Source organism: Pogonomyrmex barbatus, unplaced genomic scaffold, assembly GCF_055798465.1.
Source record: "Pogonomyrmex barbatus isolate J1 unplaced genomic scaffold, ASM5579846v1 scaffold17, whole genome shotgun sequence".
NCBI lineage: Eukaryota > Metazoa > Arthropoda > Insecta > Hymenoptera > Formicidae > Pogonomyrmex > Pogonomyrmex barbatus.
In genome coordinates, this window is record NW_028297113.1 from 563190 (window position 1) to 586494 (window position 23305).

Genomic DNA, 23305 nt, shown 5'->3' on the forward strand with positions numbered 1-23305 from the left:
AAGTTTAGGTTGTATTTTCTGAATCTTTCTTTAAAGGAAAAATGTTAATGTTGTTTATATTTAATTAATTGAAACATTCGAGTCAAATGCTATGTCAGGATGACCAAACTGTAAAGTATATAGTTTTATTTCGTATGGTCGTTGTATTCGATCTTAATCGATTGTTCGATATATCGATATGCTTATATAATTTGTCGCGCGAATTTCAATTTGAATGTCAAATGTATTTTGTGTGTTTTCTCTTTTTCCATGACAACATAATATCATCGTTACTGATTATTTATAAATAAATAGTAGTTGAAGAAGGACGTGTTCTTGTATAATTATACAAAATGTTGTAATATAAAATTCATGTTTATATTTCATGATTATATTTTTCCGGATAGTGTATTAATAAATCTAAGTATTATAAATCTAAATTTGGATAAATCTACATCTATCTTCTAAATCTATCTAATCTAAATCTATCTAAATCTATCTAAATCTTCTAACAAGAATAAATTCTTAATTGAATAATAAACAAGATAATTAATCAATAATTATCTTTTAACGTTTAACTTTCGACATATGTATATAAAAAAAGTTATTTATATCAAGCGATAAATTAGAAAGCAAATAAGAGATCGTGGTAAACAAAGATCTAATTTTACAATTCGCTAATTTTACAATTTTAAATAAATCGTATATATATTTCGTATATATATATATATATATATATATATATATATAATGTGCACAACTACATGAATTCTTGCGGTAAACATGATTATCAACAAATGTAAAATCTATAACATAAAAAACATTTATTAAAAACCGCTTGTTTTTTTTTTTGTATATATTATACAAGATAATTTACTACTATCGCAGTTTTTCTTAAGGACATATTCTTATAGAGCCGAATCTAATACGAAAATAAAAGATTGTGGTCAAGGCTATAATACTTTTTAAATCATAATTGAATAAATAACTGCATTCAGTGGAACGAGCAATCAGTGAGCGGCCAATAGTTATCTTTACAATTAGATCCAAACTCAGACTAATTACATTGACGAATTACTCAACTATTATACAACCGTTATGTTTGCAATTGGTCGCTGAACGCGACCATTATGATCACGTTTAATCATTGCTAAATTCATTTTGTATGAAACTAATAGTATAAATTTCAAATTCCAAATGTACTCCTTTTTTATTTTTTGTTATACCATATCTAAGCGCACAAATTTTTCGTTACAATTGGTGAACTTTAATCGCTTATAGTTTAAAAAATATTATAATTTCAATATATTTGTATTAAGATTTTCATTAAATCATTTCAAGAATACTTCTTTAAAAAGAAGTGCGATAATATCCTGTGTATATATATATACATATGCGCCTATTTTAAAATTATTTTTTAAACGCAAAGACTTGAAAAAGAGGAATAAGGAAAATTATGCTTAATTACTCTTAGTAAATCAAACATTAATCGTAAATTACATAAATAAAACAAATGTAATAGAAAAAAACCTAGTGACAATATAAAAGTATATGAGCGATGTAATATTAAATATTAAATAATAATAATGTATATTTGTGTGTGTAATATAAATAATTGATTAACAAAATAAAGATGATAGAAATGAGAATGTAATGATTGTCTATTTTTTTTTCTTGATATAATTATCTCTTTCAGGAAAGAATATATAAGCAATCAAAGAAAATACTATACCATATCATTTGTATACGTATGTACAATGTCTTTCGAGAAGAATTCTGGCATCCAAACAGTGGCAGTGAAACACTCAAACTATATCATATGTCGTGCAAATACTTGAAGAAAAAGATCTTTTTGTCGATAACGAGTTATTAATTCTTAAAAATCACCGTATTAGCCCAGTCTACCGGCAAATGCAAGCGCGCGGTAAGATACTCCCGCCCGACGATCATCGTTGATAGGCGCGTGAAAAATTGTTTACTTCAAGCGGCTTGTGCGTAGCTATTGCCGTTTAAAGTAAACAATTTCTCACACGCCTATCAATGATGATCGCCAGACGGGAGTATCTCGCGCGCTTGCATTTGCCAATGGGCCGAGCTAATAATTTTTAAGAATTAATAACTCGTTAATTATTGCCAAAATTGCAAAATGGTAGAGGACTTTTCGACTCAGTTTAGCCCGCTCTATCTACACACGAAATTAGTCCTATTAGGTTTGGGACACCCTGTACACACCACACACACACACACACACACACACACACACACGCACGCACGCACGCACGCACGCACGCACGCACGCACGCACGCACGCACGCACGCACGCACGCACGCACGCACGCACGCACGCACGCACGCACGCACGCACGCACGCACGCACGCACGCACGCACGCACGCACGCACGCACGCACGCACGCACGCACGCACGCACGCACGCACGCACGCACACACACACACACACACACAGAGTGTCCCAGACTTAATGGGACTAATTTCGTGTGTAGAGCGGGTTAAACTGAGTTGAAAAATCCTCTATCATTTTGCAATTTTTGCAATAATTAATTTTTTTGGGGTACCCTGTATATGTGTGTGTGTGTGTGTGTGTGTGTGTGTGTGTGTGTGTGTGTGTGTGTGTGTGTGTGCGCGCGCGCGTGCGTGTGCGCGCGCGCGCGCGTGTGTGTGTAGATTTTTGGAAGAGCGAGAAAAGAATATGTCATTTTTGTAACTATATATCACAATTGGTTCAACTAGAAACTTAATCTAGTACATAGAAATCCAAGATCGATCGCTATCAATAATGCTAGATGAAAGCTGAGATTACATGAAGTATAATTTGTCACGCTTATGCAATTGACACACCGGATATAAAAGTTCAATATCGATTGATAATACTGTATATGTTAAATTATATACGATAGTAATTATACTCTTTCTCTCCCTTTCGGAAATAAATTTTTAAAAATGAATATCAAATATTAAAAAGACTAATTATATAATATCTAATTATCATGATTAACTATTCAATATAAACTTCTTTTGCTCATTTAAATAAATCAATTCCATAGAATAAAAAAGTATATATGGAATTTATTAGCATATAAGCTTGCAAAGTCGCGTGTTTAATACGCCATCTCGTTGTCAAAACAATTTATATACATAATTTAACATACGCGCTACTTTCTTCATAAGAGGAACAAAAATGAAATGAATCATTTTTACAATGTAAAGCGATATTATATAAATAATAAATTGGAAGTGCTATAACGCCAACCATGGATGATGACGAATAGATTCGCGACTTCGGTCTCCGTAGTCATATGTGATCTCTACGCCGATTGGTATATTTTCTTTTGCCGTAAGTACCAGATGTGGTATTGAACCGACTTCAACGATTCGTGCAATTAAATTGCCGGTCCTCGAATGATTGACCAATCTTCCAAGTTTATTAGTCTCCGCTGTTGCGTCAACACTGAAAACCGCGACATATATTACAAACTTTTCTATTCTGATTGTTACTATTTTTATATTAAGAATGATTATTTTATCAAAAATTCTCTTACCAATACTGTTGATTACGATGTTGAAAATAATACATGTAGCAACCAGTATTCTGATCTTGGGCGTATATTTCTTCACGTTCCTTTGCTTCTCCTTGGCTGATCAGTTCACCAATATATTCTACTACAAATTCACCTTTAGCAAATTCTCGCGTCGTTATGACACCGCGTCCTTTACCCGGAAAATTTCTGATCTGTAACAGAAAAAAGTTAAACAATATATTAATGGAGATTCATATATAGTCAGGCATATATAATCAGGCAAGATCTTCAGCGTTTATTTTTTTAAATTTAATTACATAATTAGATTAAAAAAAATAATTTAATACTCCACTAATATTTCAATAATAAATTCTCGGCAAATTATCGGAAACCTGTAAGAAATTTTTATTACGAAAAATATTCCTGGTTGAAATAATATTTTTCACAATAAACATTTCTTACAGATTTCTGAGAATTTGCCAAAGGCGAATTCAAATAAAAAATTTCTAAATTTCTAAATTTTTTGGGAATTTATTTAATTAAATTGATAAAATAGGCTCTTTCTTGAATCTGACCATATATACCATAATACCATTATACCATAAGTCTCTATTGTCTATTTAATTTTATTGGTCAGATGTATATATACTCTTTCAATAGATTAAATATTGATAATTTGAATTAGTTAAAAAATGAAGTATATTCCTATTAATTCTTATTATGCACAGGTTCTTACCTCTAAACCATCTTCTACTTGATAAAGTACCTTATTTTCTAAATCACGCTGTTTTTCTTCCAATACAGCTTTTTTGCTCTTTCTTACACTACGGCGTACTGGAAAGTAGTCAGTAATTGAATGATTTGTTTCAATGCTTGACGGCTTTGACAAACGATTACTAAAGGATTGACTGGAGGCTACTCTTTTACGGCCACGTAGAGTCGGCTTTTTTATAATTCGCAATGGACTAAATAATGTAATCACAGATTGTTTTTCCTTAGTAATAATTGTAGCTTTCTCATCTAAATCTTCTGATGGCATTTTTATTCTATGTGGTGTAGAAGGCATATGAATTGGAACAGCTACTGGCATTTCTAAAAAATAAATATTTTTATATGTCATAAAAAAGGCTAATTGTAAAATATCTACATTAATAAATTTGCAATTTCTACCATCGGTTTTAAATTGTTCTACATAAGGTATAATCTCTTCTTTTACTTGAACACAAGTTGAAATAGTTTGCGCATTATTAAAAAGAACTACTTGATTTTTTTCTTTTGTAACTTCAGTGTTTAAATCCTGCAATAAATGAAATAACACTATATGTGATTTTATATATATTGTTTATTTATTCTATTTATGAATAAACATATTTAATAATGAATTTACTTATATACCAAATTAGTGCACATTAAATATTATTATGGATAAAATTATTAAAATATAAAAATACATAAATATTTCAAACATTTATATAAATAATCAACAATGAATTTGTCATATTCTTTAGTATACATTACAATACATTAATGATTTTATCATTAAAGAAATAATAATATGCCATTGTATTTATATATTTCATATGTTACAATCTTTAATATGCACTAATTCAGTATAGTACAGATAATCCTAAAAAATTACTATAAGATAAATTTTAATGTAAGATACTTACTTGATTATAAGAATAAACTATTGCTATAGAAGATTTGCATGTTTCTAAAATGGATTGTGTTTCGACTGTTTTTAAATTATTTGTTACTTCTTTGGTGGTATTCAATTTGTTCTTGTTTTGTTCTTGTATCAATAAACTTGCATCATTACTGTGTACAGAGAAAGTATTTGCTATATTTTTCTCTGTGTTACATCTCTGCCTTCCTGTGTTAAACAAATTGTTAACATTGAATTTTCTGACCTCAATAAAACATAATGTCATATATATTATTACAAGCAATGATATATAAAAATATATAGAAAATACTAAACATAAAAACATATGTAACAATAAAAAATAAATTTTATAAATTTTCATATTATTATAAACATCAATAAATGTAAATCAACATCAATAAACATAAACATCAATAAACATCAATATTAACAAAATTCGAAATATAAATAAGAATTCATATTATTCAAGATTGCTCGAACGTTAAGAAAATAGAAAAAAAAGATAAATAAATACAAATTTAAAAGTAATTTATTAAAGCAATCATAAAACTATACAATTTAAAAATCGAAAAATATTAAATATTTAGATAAAGAAAATGTCCAGAAATTACTAAAACAATTAAAATTAATCTCACTGTCTCATGTGAATGAATACAGAACTAACATTCTAATTATTATATGTACTCCATGTTGGTTTAGAGTTCTAACCAGATGCTCTATCCCAGTTTTGTGGAGATTGTGTGCCGCGGCTCGACAAGTATCATCATCGTCGGTATCATAAAATGTTTTGAATCGATTGCCCCGTGATTTTAATTAACAGATAAACTTAATTCGTCAAAACGTCAGCGATGAATGTCGTGCATCGAGAGTCTAGGTGTCATGGAATAGGAGATTCTGGAGAGCACGGCGGAGACAGAGGGGAGCGGAAAGTCGGAACGTCTCTGTAATAGCGTTCAAGATGGAGCGAGAGAGAAAATGAGATCTGTTAAAAACATAACCTATCCGCGACCGATGTGAAGTGATTGAAATGTCACAATACATTTGTCACAAAACGTACTTACCTTTTGTAGCACCATTAGCACGGTTTCCTATACGATAGGACGTGCGGGTCGTTCTGTGCATGATAAGCCAGTGAAAAAATGCCTACACTGTAATGAAATAATTGAAATAATAACAACAGTAATGACAACAGTACAACACGGCAATGATAGAGACACTATGGCTTCCGTAAAGCACATATGCGCGCATTTTGTTATAGTTACGTGACATGAACTATAGATAAATGCGCGCATATGCGCTTACGGAAATCCAGCCTATCCAACCTATAATCAAAGACTAGCCACGAAAAAACAACTTTGATTGGTCCGCCATCTTTTGACTATTCCCACTTATTTTCAAATACATTAATTACATTAATCTTAAATTGTAATATTACAATTTAAAAACATAAGCGTTTTAATAAAATGTGTATATTTATAAAATTTCATTTTACATAATTATATTACCAATTTATTAATATATTTATCGTATTTATTATATATATATATATATATATATATCATATTTATTTATATTTCCTTTAATTTTAACGATTTTAAATTACTATTTATTTATTTATCTTTTTATTTATTTTTTTTATTTATCTTTTTTTTCGTTATTCATCTTTTTCAACACAAGAACAAAAATTAATATAATACTATTATATTATTGTTACATTATAATATTTTTAACTTTTTAATATACAATTATCAAAACGATCCTCTGTAAAATCAATACAATGACAGCATTTACAAAGTTAGTGCAGTAAGAGAACTCATCGAAAAAGCGTCAACAATAAACTTTGAGGAAATTTCGAGAGATACAAATATCAATGTCATGCTTTTTTTTAGAAAGGATTATTATACATATTTATTATTATTATAAACAAACTTTATTACAATGTAAAATAAAATTTAAGTAAAAAAATAAACATCCACCCATTTTTTATATTGATTTATCACAATTAATTAATTTATGACTATATTTTGCAATTTTAGTATCTCTATTATTTAATAATATATTATCACGCTTTCCACGTTTAATACACGTGCACTTAAATTAATGCACATGCAAAGTAAAAAATACTACTAAAACACGTTATTGGTTAGAATGAAATAGTATGTATATTTCTTTCTCTCGTAGGATTTAGTCAAAACATAGCGGATCAGGGACCTTATTCTTTAAGAGTATAGTTGATGGCAGAGAACGAGACGTAAGCGCTTACATGTAGGGCATGGTTCCCCATGCAGCGTAACTTGCGTAAGCTGCGTCAACCAATAAATCTAATAAAAGGGTACATTCGTTTACGCAGTATTTTGTGCATCCACTGCTTTCTCATTTGCTTGTTACGTGATCGAAATTTACCGAACGGATAACTGCGTGAATAACTGCACGGATCATACCTTCCAATAGAAATTGAGCCGATTGTTTGAATGATAAATAAAGAGACAATTTTATACATAAATTTATATTCGAATAATTAAAATGTAATAAAACTTTTTTATTGTATAAAAGATAATATTTTATTGATATTAAATTTAATTGATATAAATAATGGATATTATAAAAAATATTTAATCTATGAATTTTACTTAAAAGTTAGATATTAATTTTTTGTGAATTATATTTTATTATTCTTATTTTTTCTTATTTTTATTCTTATTTTTTTCTTATTTTATTCTTATTTTTTATTCTTATTTTTATTTTACTTATATTTTATTATTCTTATTTTACTTTATTATCAATTATTTGTTTCTGACCATTTTTGCTTCTTATTCTAATAAAATTCATTTCGGTGTTCGTTTACGCAGTACTGCAAGCAGAACATTTAAAGCAGGACTTCCGAGATAGTTGCACAGATGCGATACATCCAAACGAACGACGAACTGCACTGCAGTCACTTTCGCAGATGGAGTAAACAAACGACATCTGCGGTAGTAACTGCATAAACGAATGCACTCAGAGTCTAGACCGATTTATATAGAGTAGCTGAGACAATTTGGTTGGATGATGCAGTTTACGCTTACGCAAGTTACGCTGCATGGGGAACCAGCCATAAACGTAGACATAGGTTAAGGCCTATTAATGTGTCGTGTGTCAGTGTCGCAAACCGCAAGCCACAAGATTGATCAGTCACGGTCGAATGTGGGGAGAATACTTGATTGTGATTGGCCCATTCTTATGATCACGACATCGACACACAACGCATTGTAGACAAGTCTAAGCAGAGAAAAACGTATAAGAGGTTACACGTATCCGTGAAAAGTTATTAGATACGTATACGTTTTTCTCTGCTTTAGGGTCTCGTCACATGCATTTAACTTGCGTAAACGTAATTTGCATATTCTAGTATTTCACTAAAACACGTTACGCCATTCTGAAAGCCTTCTTTCACATTGAGCGTATTTCGCGGAATTTCGAGAAATGCGTAATTAATACAACCAATTGCTGATTAGGACTTCTGTTGTACTCTCTAACAGAAATGCTAAACTAATTTGTGGTTTTTGTAATCTGCGTATCTGGAAAAGTACGCTTCGTGGAGAACCGAGACTTTACATACAAGTATATATACGAATAAGTCAAGATGCGAACTTAATCAGTGCGAATGTATTCAGAAGTCATCATGGACTCTGACCTATTATTATTAATAATATGAAAGCGATGGCAAAAGTGAAAAAAGATGAAACAATCTCCACAACAGAAAATTAGACGATATACTAAAATATACTAAATATACTAAAATTGTGTGGAATATAGAAACTGATGGTATACCAAAAAAAGCTCATCATAGAATGTGGGTGCGTCCGATATTCACAAAAAAATGAAGATTATTACAAAGTACAGTGACAATCTGATCAAAGAAATGGAATTTGAAGATTACGAAATGTTCTATAATTATTGTAGAATGTCCATAAAAATGTTCAATCAGTTGTTAGATATTGTTGGACCACGCATTGAAAAACATTATAAATTAATTAATATATATATTAATATATATATATATATATTAAAATTAAGACTAATTAATATATATTAATATATATATTTATTATTAATTAATTCGATATAAAGCTATTTAATTAATTATTATTATATTAATTAATTAACTTACTCTGATTTAATCTTTATTTATTTTGCCGAAAAGCTCTGATTATTCTGATTATTCACTCTGTGTGTGTGTGTGTGTGTGTGTGTGTGTGTGTGTGTGTGTGTTTCTTCTGCAAAAAAGTTAGATTCAGCGTAACAATAGCATAAACAGTATAAAGTAACTAGGTAGAATCTGATGTCAAGTGAAACGATGTGATTGGTCGGCGCAAATTACGCTTATGCAAGTTACGCCGTATGTGACGGCACCCTAAGGGTCGCGATCCGCGACACGGCGTAAGAAGAGATAATTTTCTTTCAATTAGAATCTAACATCAAACAGTATAATTAGGCGAACATTCGCCGATTCGACACTCAATCTCGAGCTCTCTGCACTGGCGGATCTAGAGAAAGGGTTTTTTCTCCGACTGAAAAGTCGCTTTCTCCTGCTCGTCGACTGTAAAATCGCTTCCTCTCTGATGAGTGCGAAGTCGCCTCTTCACCGACCGTGAGGTCGTCTCCTCATCGACCGCAAGGTCGCTTCCTCATCGATCACAAGGTCGCTTCCTCGTCGACCGAAAGGTCGCCTCCTGCGACTGAAATACGTCGCCATTCCTCTCCTCGAGGGCTCTCGCACTGCAAAAGGAAACTCATTAGAGATCTCTTCGGGGACGAAACTCCCTCTCCATCATTGGCTTCACTACCATCCTCATCCGACGAAGCTGCGGAACCACGCAGATCATATCTCTGCGAGAGGTTTCCCGATAAACTTCCAACTTCCAGGAAGTCCCTCAACCTTCGCCGCGAAGCTGAGTGGCGACTCATCCCGTTAATTAATTAATATATATATTAATATATATATATATATATTAAAATTAAGACTAATTAATATATATATTAATATATATATTTATTATTAATTAATTCGATATAAAGCTATTTAATTAATTATTATTATATTAATTAATTAACTTACTCTGATTTAATCTTTATTTATTTTGCCGAAAAGCTCTGATTATTCTGATTATTCACTCTGTGTGTGTGTGTGTGTGTGTGTGTGTGTTTCTTCTGCAAAAAAGTTAGATTCAGCGTAACAATAGCATAAACAGTATAAAGTAACTAGGTAGAATCTGATGTCAAGTGAAACGATGTGATTGGTTGGCTCAAGTTACGCTTATGCAAGTTAGTGTCGGTCCACAATAAGTATTTAATCTTTAAGCCGTAAGAAATTGACTAATCATAGTCGAGTATTCTTTTCATATTCGATTACAATTGGTCAATTTCTTACTTCTTAAAGCTTAAATCACCTATTGTGGACCGACACTAAAGCGGTGTCTACAATGAGACTTTAAGACGTAAGACTTAAGAAATTGGCCAATTATAATCGATTACAAAAAAAATAATCGGAATTTCGAGAAATGCGTAATTAATACAACCAATTGCTGATTAAGGCTTCTATTGTACTCTCTAACAGAAATGCTAAACTAATTTGTGATTGGTTCTTATAATCTGCGTATCTGAAAAAATACGCTTCATATAAAGTCTCGGTTCCCCATAAACGGCACCTTAACATTAGTAATACATTTCCATTTATTCCATAATCAATATTGACTTTCCATTAAGAAATAATGGCCAATGTACTCTCAACATAACCAATGTTGAGCCAATGTTGAGCCAATGCATTGCTACTAGGGATATAATCAGAGTACATGCAGTAAATAGCAAAATTTATTTGTTATTTTTTGAATATGTTCTAAAAATACGAGAAACGATATTATGCAGAGATATTATATGAATTTTCCTTGTATATCAATGATCATTGTATATTTCATATGAGTACAGAATATCTGTATGATATATTATATTCCATTAGAATACTTGAAAAGATTACTTGTTATCAACGCGTGATTATATATTTCGCTATATATTTATTAATTGCCAATTGACCGTGCAAATATACGTTTATTCGATAATTTTTAATCATTAATAACTTTTATTATTAATTACGAAAATCGCAAAATAAAGAACTTTTCTACTAACTTGGTCTGCTTTATCTGCACTCAAGTGGTATATTATTAAAAATTACACACGCACTCACGCACGTACACGCGTGCGTGTACATTTAGAACATTATAAAAAATTGTAATTTTGTGTACGCATGCGTGCATGCGTGCGTGCGTGCGTGCGTTTGTGCGTGCGTGTGTGCATGCTGCGCGCGCGCGCGCGCACACACACACACAGAGAGAGAGAGAGAGAGAGAGAGAGAGAGAGAGACATGCGTGCGCGCATATATTCATTTATTTTTAATATTATAAATTATATTATATTAAATATATTAAATATATTATATTATATTATTACAAATAATATTTATTAATAATAATATATTTGAAACAAAATTAATGCATGTCAGAAACTTCTTTAATGATTTCAAACTCGTTTTTCATCTCTGTCATCTATCGTCGCACGTTATACAAAGATAAAGTGTTATAAAGTAAGAAATAGGAAAGGTTTTAAATTGATTTAAATTTTGATTCATATCAATTTCAAAGTTACAAATTTTGGACAGCACTGAGTTAATTAATCAATGCAATTTGTAATATTTTATTAAATTCACTTACTGAATAATAATAAGCTATTGCTCGTAACAAATACTTAATATATTTGTTATTAATAACAAATAATGAATTATTGTATCGAATGATCATAATAAATAAATACGGGAAAACGGTAAACATCGCGGGAATGAAATTACCGCTTCATTATGGTTAATTCGCGCGCGTACCGAGATGTGGCGCCGTTGGCAGTGCGCAGTGCGGATCGATTGCCGCGCTCGCAAGGCATTATTATTTTTTAGATAGATTTATCAGAAAACTCGTTGCCGGGAGCGATGCATGCATTTACTTTGATTGCTGATACAATTGGAAATATCATGTATTACATAGTGACACGAAATTCATAACTGAGCGACATCAATTCAGTATTCACGGCCGAATTTGCCAAGTGCGGCTTCTTTTCTTTTTAGCGCGAATACTTTAAATCGACTAACGATCAGCGTCGCACGCATCGGCAACGTTGCCAAATGTTCATCCATCGTTGCCGGTATTATACATGTACGACCACGGATATGCAAATATATGACACGCGCTATCTTTAGCGAAGATACTTGAATCTGTTATACGAGCTGATGGTCTCAGGAATAATAACAGAGCGTTACATTATCGACTGTTTCTGAATCCTCGATACAAATCTAAACATTAAACCTATAAGCAATACTAATATTACAATTTATTGTTATCTCAATGTTTCTTAAATATTTATAGATATTTATGATGTGAAAGTATTATGTATTTTTGCAAAATTTTTAGTCTGCAGTTATCATTTGTGTTTGTAAGGAGTATAGTTTCTTACTTTGGTCGTAATGTTTTTTAAGAGGGCGTGACTGCGCATGCAGGTTGGAAACCGCACAAATTTTGATATAATCGCGACCTTGATAATGTTTCGTTGATGGTGATACAATAGCTTCGTGTGTCGTCTGATGTCGTCGTCACAGTCGCAGTGTGTGATCGTGTGTACACGTGTTTAATAAGTAGGTCCGTGTTAAAAACGTTATTAATAAAGTCTGCTGCTATTAATCCTTGATTCAATCTTTTATATACGTAAAATTTTACGTAACGTTTCACTAGTGCAAAAACGTGAAACGACATCTTAAGTTTTTGGAACCATCTCTTTGAAATGGTATGTGTATCGAATAAGATACATTTGATGTTTTTTTTATCACTAAAAAAAGCACTTGTCATTTAAATTGTAACAATCAACTTTATGAATATTAATCCGTGATTCTTGCTATTGCGAATATCGATTCGAATCGCTCAAAAAAAAAAAAAAAATTATGAATCTTCGAAGTGTTCGCAAATGATCTGACTTTTAAAAATCGTATGGGAAATAGAGAAAACATTTATGAGAATATTCATGATAAGGGGAGTGTTGATGGAAATCGTTTTCTCGTGATATTCTCGTAATTTTTCTCCGCGCATATTGTATTGCCGATACGAAAGAAGACAAATTTCGCGCTCCCTCCCTCTTACCTACCGTTGCAACTGCGCAGCAATAAATTATGAAAACGCGACAATTTTTCGGTTCGCGCGTTCTGTGAATTTGCCCTTATTCGTTATAACGATTCGGCAAAAACGCGTTCACGCGCGTCCACCCGTTGGATTAGTGGCGCCGCATAACGACGGCGACAGCAATTCGAATCGGGCATGTATGTGTACTCGTGTTATATTGCAGCGCATGTATGTATGTACACATACATCATACGAGAGTTAAAAGCAATAGGATGTCGGATGAGGGAATAGAGTCCAATATGGCGGCAGCCGTGCAGCCGAGCGAACGCGCTCTCGAGCTGTGAATGCGCGCGCGTTGCTTACCGACGACAGCCGCGTGAGATGGACCGGTTTAGTCGTGCATTACCTATATTCGTCGTGCCTATCTCGTAGCTCGTGCATAATTAATCATTGGCGATGTTCGTTCTATGTAACACACGTTTTTTGATCTCTTCTTAAACCGGGCCGAGAAAGAAAAAAAAAGAAAAGATCGCCGTTCGCTCGCTGAATATTCTATCAACAATATTAGTACTTGGGATACTTGGTTGAAGCGTCATTGCCAGTATTGTCCTCGTTATCCTAGTTCGTCACACGGCAAGATAACACGCGAGGTTTTGCAACATTTGATTTATCATGGTATGTTTTTTTAATATTAATTTTCCGAGAAAAATTGAAAGCAAGGAACACGAAAACGAAAGATAATTTTTTAGGAGTATAAAGTACAGTTTCTTAGTAAGAATTAGCTGTTTTTATTTTTTTTATATGTGGAAAATTGACTAACCTAGAGACTCTTCTTTGGCATTATGCTCTTTTTTTTTTTCTCTTATACCAAATGACAGGGATTTGCACTCTAATGAATCATCATGTATTTGGAGTAAATAATTGTTTGTCTATGAGAACACATGGAATAGTTTGTAACTTTGAATTTGATACATGTCCATATATGATCTATATTTCAATAAAGATATTTTTATTTGTAACGAAGTACACATGAGATTTTAATTGATTTATGATTCTGATTCCTTTAGTTTGATTCAGATAAATTATATATCAATTATGATTAATTATTATTATTATGACCAAGAATTCTCTACACAGATATATATTGTTTTAAAAATGTTTTTGCTATATTTTATTATTTTGATTTGTTTTTATAATCTAACTTGGAATATATTATCATACTTTTATAGGCAAAAAAGTATGATGATGGAGTGAGCGATGATACTAGTGGGAGTGACTTTGATGATGAAGAAGATCCTGACAAAATTGAAGTACCTGGTAAATTAGAAAATTATACATTACATATGTAATATTTAACAGTAAAATTCAGAGTTATCATTTTATATAAGATAATATAATTATTTTTATATAACTTTTATATAAGTAAAATTTTTATATTGCTTTTTATAAGTAAAATTTTAAAATCTAATCCAAGAGATAATTTTTTTGATTAGGTGGAGGTAAAGATCTTGCGACTGCAGCTGTAATTGGAAGTATTAAGGATGAGAAGCTTGCAGACTTGCCAACAAGTCCTTTGGAAAAAACGCAAGAAGGAGCGTTAAATGGTAAGTCATCTGTAATATTTAAAGCAATGCTTATGTTTTGATTAGTGTTCCTCTTATTTCATCATAAATTTATCTTTTACAAAAATTATTTTTAGAGTTAAATCAAAAATTTGGTAACAAGATTCCTGAAGGACTAGTAACAAAGACAGCAGCACCAGGCTACGAAATGGTGCATGTAGGAGGCTCTCAAGGTAACCCACCAGGTTTTGTTGGTGCAAATCAGTTGAATCAATTGAATCAATTAGCATCTGGTGGATATGGATTTCCACCAGGGTTAGCTCTTGCAGGATTTAATCCTGCTGCTTTTCTTCAATCAAGTAAGTTAATTGTATTATTATTTATCACAATGAATTTTATATAAAAACATAACTTCTTACAAAGTCTTTTAAACATTTCCTTTTTGCACATAGATGTATGTATGAATATTATCTATGCACATACATTATTCATGAATTGCAAATAAAATTTTATTAATATTATAATACTTATTTAAATTTAATTTTAGTCTAACTTATATTGAATAGGAATGAAATAAAAATAAAATATATTTTTATAAATTAACTATATATTTTATAATTTTTAGAATTTTACATTTTAATTATATCGTGATATTTAATTATATTTCTTAGGCATGGATATGAATGCTTTGATGAATAGTTTTATGGGTATGCCTGGGATGAATATGGGAGTTAATCCTTTTGTTCAGTTTCTTAATCAAAGTGGAATTCATTCTAATTGGTCAGGACTTTCAGGTATATTAATGATAATCTAATTGAAAGAAAATCTTAAAGAGAAAATTTATACCATTTGTAATTTTACTACAGGAAAAACTGTGTCACAAATGTGGATGAATTCGGGTGATCCAACAAAACTAATGCAGCCAAATCTTCCAGAAGAGGAAGAAGTAGACGACGAAGATATGGGTGTTGCAGAAACTTATGCTGATTATATGCCAACAAAACGTATGATCAATATTTATTTTAATTTATTCTTGTGTTGCTTACTTTGAATTAAATCTTTTGACAATTAACAGTCAAACTTGGACGAAAGCATCCGGATCCGGTTGTGGAAACAGCATCTTTGTCGAGTGTCGAGCCAACGGACGTTTGGTATAAGCTTTCCATACCAGAAGAGACAATACGATCCGGTGCGCTCTCTGCACTTCAACTTGAGTCTATTACATATGCCTCTCAACAACATGAACATCTATTACCTGACAGTACACGCGCTGGATTCTTGATCGGCGATGGTGCAGGTGTTGGTAAAGGCAGAACTATAGCCGGAATTATATTCGAAAATTACTTGAAAGGTCGAAAACGTGCCATCTGGGTATCTGTATCGAATGATCTGAAATACGATGCTGAACGCGATTTGAAGGATATAGGTGCATCAAAAATAGAAGTATGTAATTTGTGTTAAATTGAATATCGATATCGGAATGTCAAATTTTAATTTCTTTCACTTACAACTATTCTTTTTATCTAATTAAATATTAATTTAAAGTATTGGAAATATGTTGATTTTAAATTACAATAAATACATCGGCTTACAGGTACATGCTTTGAATAAGTTTAAATATGCGAAAATTTCATCAGCTGTAAATGGCAATGTGAAGAAAGGTGTGATTTTCAGCACGTATTCTGCATTAATTGGTGAATCATCACAGAGTGGTGGAAAATATAAAAGCAGATTGAAACAGTTGTTACAATGGTGCGGAGAAGATTTCGATGGTTTAATAATTTTTGACGAGTGTCATCGGGCAAAAAATTTGTGTCCTACTGGAAGTTCAAAACCTACAAAGACAGGTTAAAGCACAATTTTATGCGCGTAATTTCTTTAAAACATTTGTAGATGGCTTTATTGACGATATAAAACTTGTACAGGATTAACTGTCTTGGAACTACAGAACAAGCTTCCAAAAGCTAGAGTTGTATACGCCAGTGCAACTGGCGCTTCGGAACCTCGCAACATGGCCTATATGGTACGATTAGGTATGTGGGGCGAGGGTACACCTTTCCCAGAGTTCAACGGTTTTATTACTGCTGTGGAGAAACGCGGTGTCGGTGCGATGGAGATTGTAGCGATGGATATGAAGCTGCGTGGCATGTATATAGCTCGGCAATTGAGTTTTCACGGTGTTGCCTTCAAGATCGAGGAAGTACCTCTTTCCAAGGACTTCACGAAGGTTTACGATCATTCAGTACGACTGGTGAGTTGTCGCATATCCAATGTTTCTTCAATATTTTATTTGGATGATAATCTCGTGCGATTTATTTTAATTTAGTGGGTGGAAGCGATGCAGAGATTCCAGGAAGCAGCAGAGTTGATAGACGCGGAAAATCGTATGAAGAAGACAATGTGGGGTCAATTTTGGTCGGCGCATCAGCGCTTTTTCAAATATCTCTGTATTGCCGCAAAAGTGAAGCACGCGGTGGCCGTGGCTCGTGAGGCAGTCAAATGTGGCAAATGTGTAGTAATCGGTCTACAATCTACTGGTGAGGCGCGTACTTTGGAACAATTGGAACGTGATGATGGCGAGCTCAGTGATTTTGTTTCTACCGCAAAGTCAGTATTGCTTTAGATATCAGAAAAGTCTTGGTTGTAAATTAATGCTGTTATTATTAATGTTTTAAATAATTTATAGGGGAGTTTTACAAACTCTAGTGGAAAAACATTTTCCAGCGCCGGATCGTAATCGCATTCAACGTCTTCTCGGTTTAGAACCACCGAAATTCAAATTAGATGACGATGAAGATCTAGATAGTGCTGGTGGTTCTGCGGGAGGTAGTAAAAGGAAACCAATTCGTCAAGCAGCACAACGTGCGACGAAGAAAGTGCGTGCTTGGTCATCAGAAGAGGAAATATCAGATGAAGAAAGAAATGGTGCTCACAGTTCCGGTTCCGAATACAAATTAAGTGGTACCGAAAGTGAAGATGATCATCACACCGACGAAGAGAGCAATGCCAGCTCTGATTTCAATCCGTTTTTCAGTGATAGTGATTCTGATATTGGTAAGTCCTAAACTATCAAGTTTTTATTTTAATTTTATTTTATATTTTAATAACTTCATTTTTTCAATTATTGTTTTCAACTACTTGTAATTAGAGAAGGATTTTTAGGAATATATTTTTTATATTTGTTTTTCTAGATCCTTGGGATAGACGAAAGAAAAAGGGTAAAAAGCAGAAAAAACCTGCAAAGAAACGTTTGAGTACACAGGACAAAATCCAATCAATGCTAGTACATAAACAGTCTAGCAACAAAAATAAACGTAATGGTGACACGGCAATCAGTGGGTCTATGAACACTATAGGCGGAAGTATATCTCATAATCAGGCACCACCTAGAGATGCTATCGAAAGGGCATGCAGTATGAAAGAGGAATTATTATCACAAATAGAGGTTCTTGGTGAACGTCTACCGCCAAATACGTTGGATCAATTGATAGATGAGCTCGGTGGACCAGAAAACGTCGCAGAGATGACAGGTAGAAAGGGCCGTGTCGTACAAAGGGAAGATGGTGGAATAGAGTACGAATCTAGGTCTGAAGTAGATGTTCCTTTAGAAACTCTCAACTTGACAGAGAAACAGAGGTGTGTGATGAGTGAAAATATATAGTTGTATATAATAAATTTCAATTCGACGCACACTTATTTTTGATTCATCACTTAATTCAAATTAGAATGACTGTTATTTAAAAATTAATTTATATTAAGCATTTAAGTTAAGATCGGTATTCTATTTCTATCTTTGTTAGGTTTATGGACGGAGAGAAGACTGTAGCGATAATTTCTGAAGCGGCCAGTAGCGGTATATCATTACAGAGTGACAGACGAGCTAGGAATCAAATGCGACGTGTGCATATCACGCTTGAGTTGCCATGGAGTGCAGATAGAGCAATACAGCAGTTTGGACGAACGCATCGCTCAAATCAGGTTAACGCGCCTGAGTACATATTTCTTATATCAGATTTAGCTGGGGAAAGGCGATTTGCCTCGATTGTCGCGAAGCGTTTGGAAAGTTTGGGTGCGTTAACGCATGGCGATCGTCGTGCGACGGAGACTCGAGATCTTTCGCAATTTAATATCGATAATAAGTACGGTCGTGCGGCATTGGAAGCGACAATGAAGACCATAATGGGGTTTGTAATTGATTAAAAGTATAGAAAAATCATCTACATGAAATATGAATGTTTAATGATTTCAGATATGAGCCGCCTTTGGTACCACCACCACAAGATTATCACGGCGATTTTTTTAAAGACGTAGCAGATGCACTAGTAGGTGTCGGTTTGATTTGCAATAGCGAAAGCACACCTGGTGTGCTAACGCTCGACAAGGATTACAATAATATGTCAAAATTTTTGAATCGCATTCTCGGGATGCCGGTCGACTTACAAAATCGTCTGTTCAAATATTTCACTGATACACTCAACGCTATTGTGACACAAGCCAAAAAGACTGGCCGCTTTGACATGGGTATTCTTGATCTTGGTACATCAGGCGAAAATGTTCGCAGAGTACGATTATATCGGTTTCTGCGGAAACACGCAACTGGTAAGGCACCGACGGAATTGCATGTAGTTCATGTCGAGCGCGGTATGAGCTGGTCTGAGGTCACGAACAAGTTCTCAGAGTTGACTGGGTCTAAAGAGGGTTTCTATCTAAGCCATCAGATCCGCAACGGCAAGCAAACGGCCATTCTTGCGGCCATGGTAGAGAGCGGCAAGAAAAAATCTGAGAGCAAGAAAGATCAGTTTTATATGGTATACAGGTATAATCAATCAAAATCCACATTGTTAAAAATATTTTATTATATATTATATATTAAGTGATTTTGATGTTAGAAGCTAATAATTGTGAATTATTAGGCCCAACACAGGTTTGCAATTACGACAAGAAACTCTAGGTGAATTAGAAAAGAAGTATAAGAAGGTAAGCGCAGACGAAGCGGAGCCACACTGGACGCAACAATATGAAGCTTCTGTGGATACATGTTCGCATGCGTATTGGAGCGGCAATTGTAAAAATACTACTCTTGGTATAGATTGCGAAGTGGGACTAAGAAGACGTTCCTATAATGTATTAGCTGGTTCTGTACTGAGCGTTTGGAGTCGTGTGGAGAATGTACTTGCTGCACGATCCGGGCATAACTCGAAGATGCAAGTTGTACGATTACGTACGGGTAAGTCAAACTTAAGGTTTTGTTAATTATTCAATTAACATTCTGATAAAATCTGAAAACTTTTAACAATTTTCCATTTTTATTGGTAACAGATGAAAGTTTGAAAATTGTTGGGACACTCATTCCGAAGTCTTGCATGGAGTCATTGCGTCAGGCACTCTCCTCTGATGCGGAAAAGACGGAGGAATTAACATTTTGAATGCCGAGTCACGTATAAAGGGTAAACTTATTCCTCTTGATCATGTCGTCGATCTATAAAATCGCGAAATATCTTTAATATCTATGAAATTGTTTTATTCTTGTAGATATATATAGGACCAAGCAAGACTATTGACGTACCTAGAGCCGCGACTTTAGAAAAAGAAAGAGAGAGAATGTGAGAGAAATAAATCTTTCGTCAATATTTTGTCGAGATACGAAAAGAAAAGCAAATTACGAACGCAATTATATGTTCTGGACTGGAGTCCGAAATTGTGACTCGTCATCAAGTAGATTCCAAATTGAATCTGATAATAAATCGCGACGAACACGAGTGACCTCTTTCGATTGATATCAAGGATCACAATTTGTTGCTTATTTCTTTGTCATTTATGCAATTGCTCGAAAAAATTATAGCTTTTATCCGTCACACACGAACAGATTTTTAAGAATAGATTTTTAAGTAATATTGTCCAGGATTTGTAATTTTGGAATTTTCAGTGTTCTATTGCTTTTCCTACTATCTTTCACAGTTCTTTTTCCATTACATATATGATAATTGATCTTAGACGAGAATAATTTGAAATTAGAAATTTTGATGCTTTTATAAATTATTATTCATTATAAAATATATTTAAAAAAATAATATATTTTTAAATATATTAAACATAAATATAATACGTATAAAAAAATTTTACACACATTTTATTTTATATTCTAAGTATACGCGCGCACACCAACACATACACAAAGTGTAACATACTATGTGTGTGTGTGTGTGTGGTGCACATATACATATGAAAAACGATAGCGAGATTTGTAATTCTAACGAGGAAATGGTATAATGTTGGATGTTGATTCAGGCTCTGTAAAGTATAGTATATCTCCAATTGATATGTGCATTAAGCATTATTAAATTCTTTAGCATTCTTTAATATTAATTCTGTCTTTAAATCATTCAGTAATCCAGCTGTAACATATTAGATATATTCATATTTGATATATATATATATATATATATATATATATATATATATATGAGCAGAAAATATGAGTTATAAGATTAATTATACGAAATTGAACAAATAAAAAAACATACCTTTTGATTTAAACCAGCTTTTTGCGCAATACGAATTTAGTATTGCGCTAAACTATTAAATGATTTACAGACAAAACTGGTAAGGAACTTAATTGATTGCGAGTTTATAATTTTGATTTTCTCATTCATTTTTCTCATTCACTTGCGTTTTACTGTTTGGTATATGTTACTTGTTGGTATTGTATTGTATGTTTATCAAGTTTGGTCAAAATCAATGATTCCAACGTTGTCTTATCTCCTCGTAAAAAGGGAATTAGGTCGTTTATACATGCTATGAAAAGATAATGAAGTAAAAAAATAGGAAAGGCAATAGACATAAATATCATAACACTACACACAATATCAATTTTAAGCTCGAAACTAGAAATTCTAAACTGCACTGTTCTGAGTATTTAAATTCTTATTTTTATCATTTTTTTTTTACATACATCGTCATGATATGCCAATTATATAATAAAAAAAAAGGAAGTTTATCATGTCATCACTATTAATCATTTTTGCCCATGAGATTTTAGTAGATGGACGTGTGATATAATACATAATAGAATAAGTATACATTGTGATGACTGTTATGAGAGAGCCTAATTGCATAAAAGAACGAGAAAAAGAGGCGAAAAGAGAGAGAGAGAGAGAGAGAGAGAGAGAGAAATATTTTCCTCGTAAAAAGTGTGAAATAATCGGTTAATACAATTTAGGATCATGTTCAGTTTCAAGTTAGATTGTAGTTTAAATGTAACTTAAATGTTCGAAGAGCATCGACTGCTGTTATTGCAACCGTGTAAATCCAGTGATAACTAGTAATGAGATGAATTAATCGAAAATAACAAGACTGGAGTAGTCGATTCCCTTTGGAAAGTACAGAGATATGTATATTCGATAGCTTTGGTTTCCGTTTAATCATTAAACCAATCGGATAATTGAAAAGAGGCGTTGCGCACACGCACACACACACACACACACACACACCACACACATACACACACGTGCGCGCCACGCGCACGCACACACGTGCGCGCCACGCGCACGCACACACGCTACCGCTAACATACTATCTATCATTATTATAAATTACTGCTATTGCTATATTAGTACTAGTGCTCTACTGTTATAAAACTGTCATTATTCAGATCTGGAGAGACGAGATAATCACGTAGATAGGAGTTTTCTTTTGTTTTTATATTAAAACTTAAGAGATGGACTTATTATAGATGCTAAATCATATTCTGTTATTTCTCTTTTTTTTAAATTATTACATGAATAAAAAAATGGATTTCTGTTAAATATATTTTTTTTGTTTTATATGTTGCTAATTGTTTCATCAAAAAAAAGAAATACTCTCAACGAAAAATTACTCATAATCTTTACGTGATATATCGTGAATATTTTTTAGACCGTTAGTCTATTTATAAAGAAATGAATATTTATGAATATTTATGTATGAAAATAAAACAAAAAAGTATTTGATAAATAAAATGAAATAAAGTTAAAAATTTTATAATTTTTAGTTAAATTATAGTTTAATATTGGAATTTTTAATTTCTTTCGAACAAATAAGCAATATATTTTTTTGTTTATCGATATTTTCTTGTGCGAAATTGAAGTTAAACATGAAAATGTCTCTGATACGTATAATTATTGTACACGAAATATTTTTCGAAATTGTCTGAAATATGACGTCTCGTCTCGTAATGATCTTTACATACTTCTAATTAGCCTTAATATATATAAAAAAAGAAAAATAATTAGAAAAAGATAGTACATACAATCGATATATTTATATTCAGATGCGTAAATTAGCAATTACACAAAAGAGACAAAAAAGAAAAAAAGAAGAGAGAAAGGAAGTAC

General features: G+C 32.5%; 2 protein-coding genes across 3 annotated transcripts; one reads left to right on the forward strand and one right to left on the reverse strand.

Annotated features, from left to right (window-relative positions):
• Positions 1–1170: 1170 nt before the first annotated feature.
• On the reverse strand, positions 1171–6423 carry Set8 (SET domain containing 8). The gene is made up of 6 exons (XM_011638251.3): positions 6244–6423; positions 5187–5389; positions 4687–4813; positions 4253–4608; positions 3538–3728; positions 1171–3446 (listed from the first exon to the last, which is right to left on the reverse strand). The coding sequence occupies exons 1-6, from the start codon at positions 6302–6304 to the stop codon at positions 3236–3238; spliced, it is 1149 nt and encodes a 382-aa protein (XP_011636553.2). The 5' UTR covers positions 6305–6423; the 3' UTR covers positions 1171–3235.
• Positions 6424–12843: 6420 nt separating this feature from the next.
• sno (Protein strawberry notch) lies at positions 12844–22742 on the forward strand. 2 transcript variants are annotated; one of them, XM_011638253.3, is made up of 17 exons: positions 12844–13042; positions 14601–14688; positions 14865–14975; positions 15071–15292; positions 15605–15727; positions 15800–15937; positions 16009–16376; positions 16528–16780; positions 16859–17184; positions 17260–17540; positions 17620–17987; positions 18125–18569; positions 18734–19117; positions 19183–19749; positions 19847–20160; positions 20253–20380; positions 20466–22742. In XM_011638253.3, exons 1-16 carry the CDS (start codon positions 13040–13042, stop codon positions 20357–20359), a joined length of 4098 nt encoding a protein of 1365 aa, XP_011636555.2. In that variant the 5' UTR covers positions 12844–13039; the 3' UTR covers positions 20360–20380; positions 20466–22742. The 2 variants fall into 2 exon arrangements, with proteins under 2 accessions (XP_011636555.2, XP_011636554.2); XM_011638252.3 differs by lacking the exon at positions 12844–13042 and adding an exon at positions 13658–14046.
• The last annotated feature ends 563 nt before the right edge of the window (positions 22743–23305 follow it).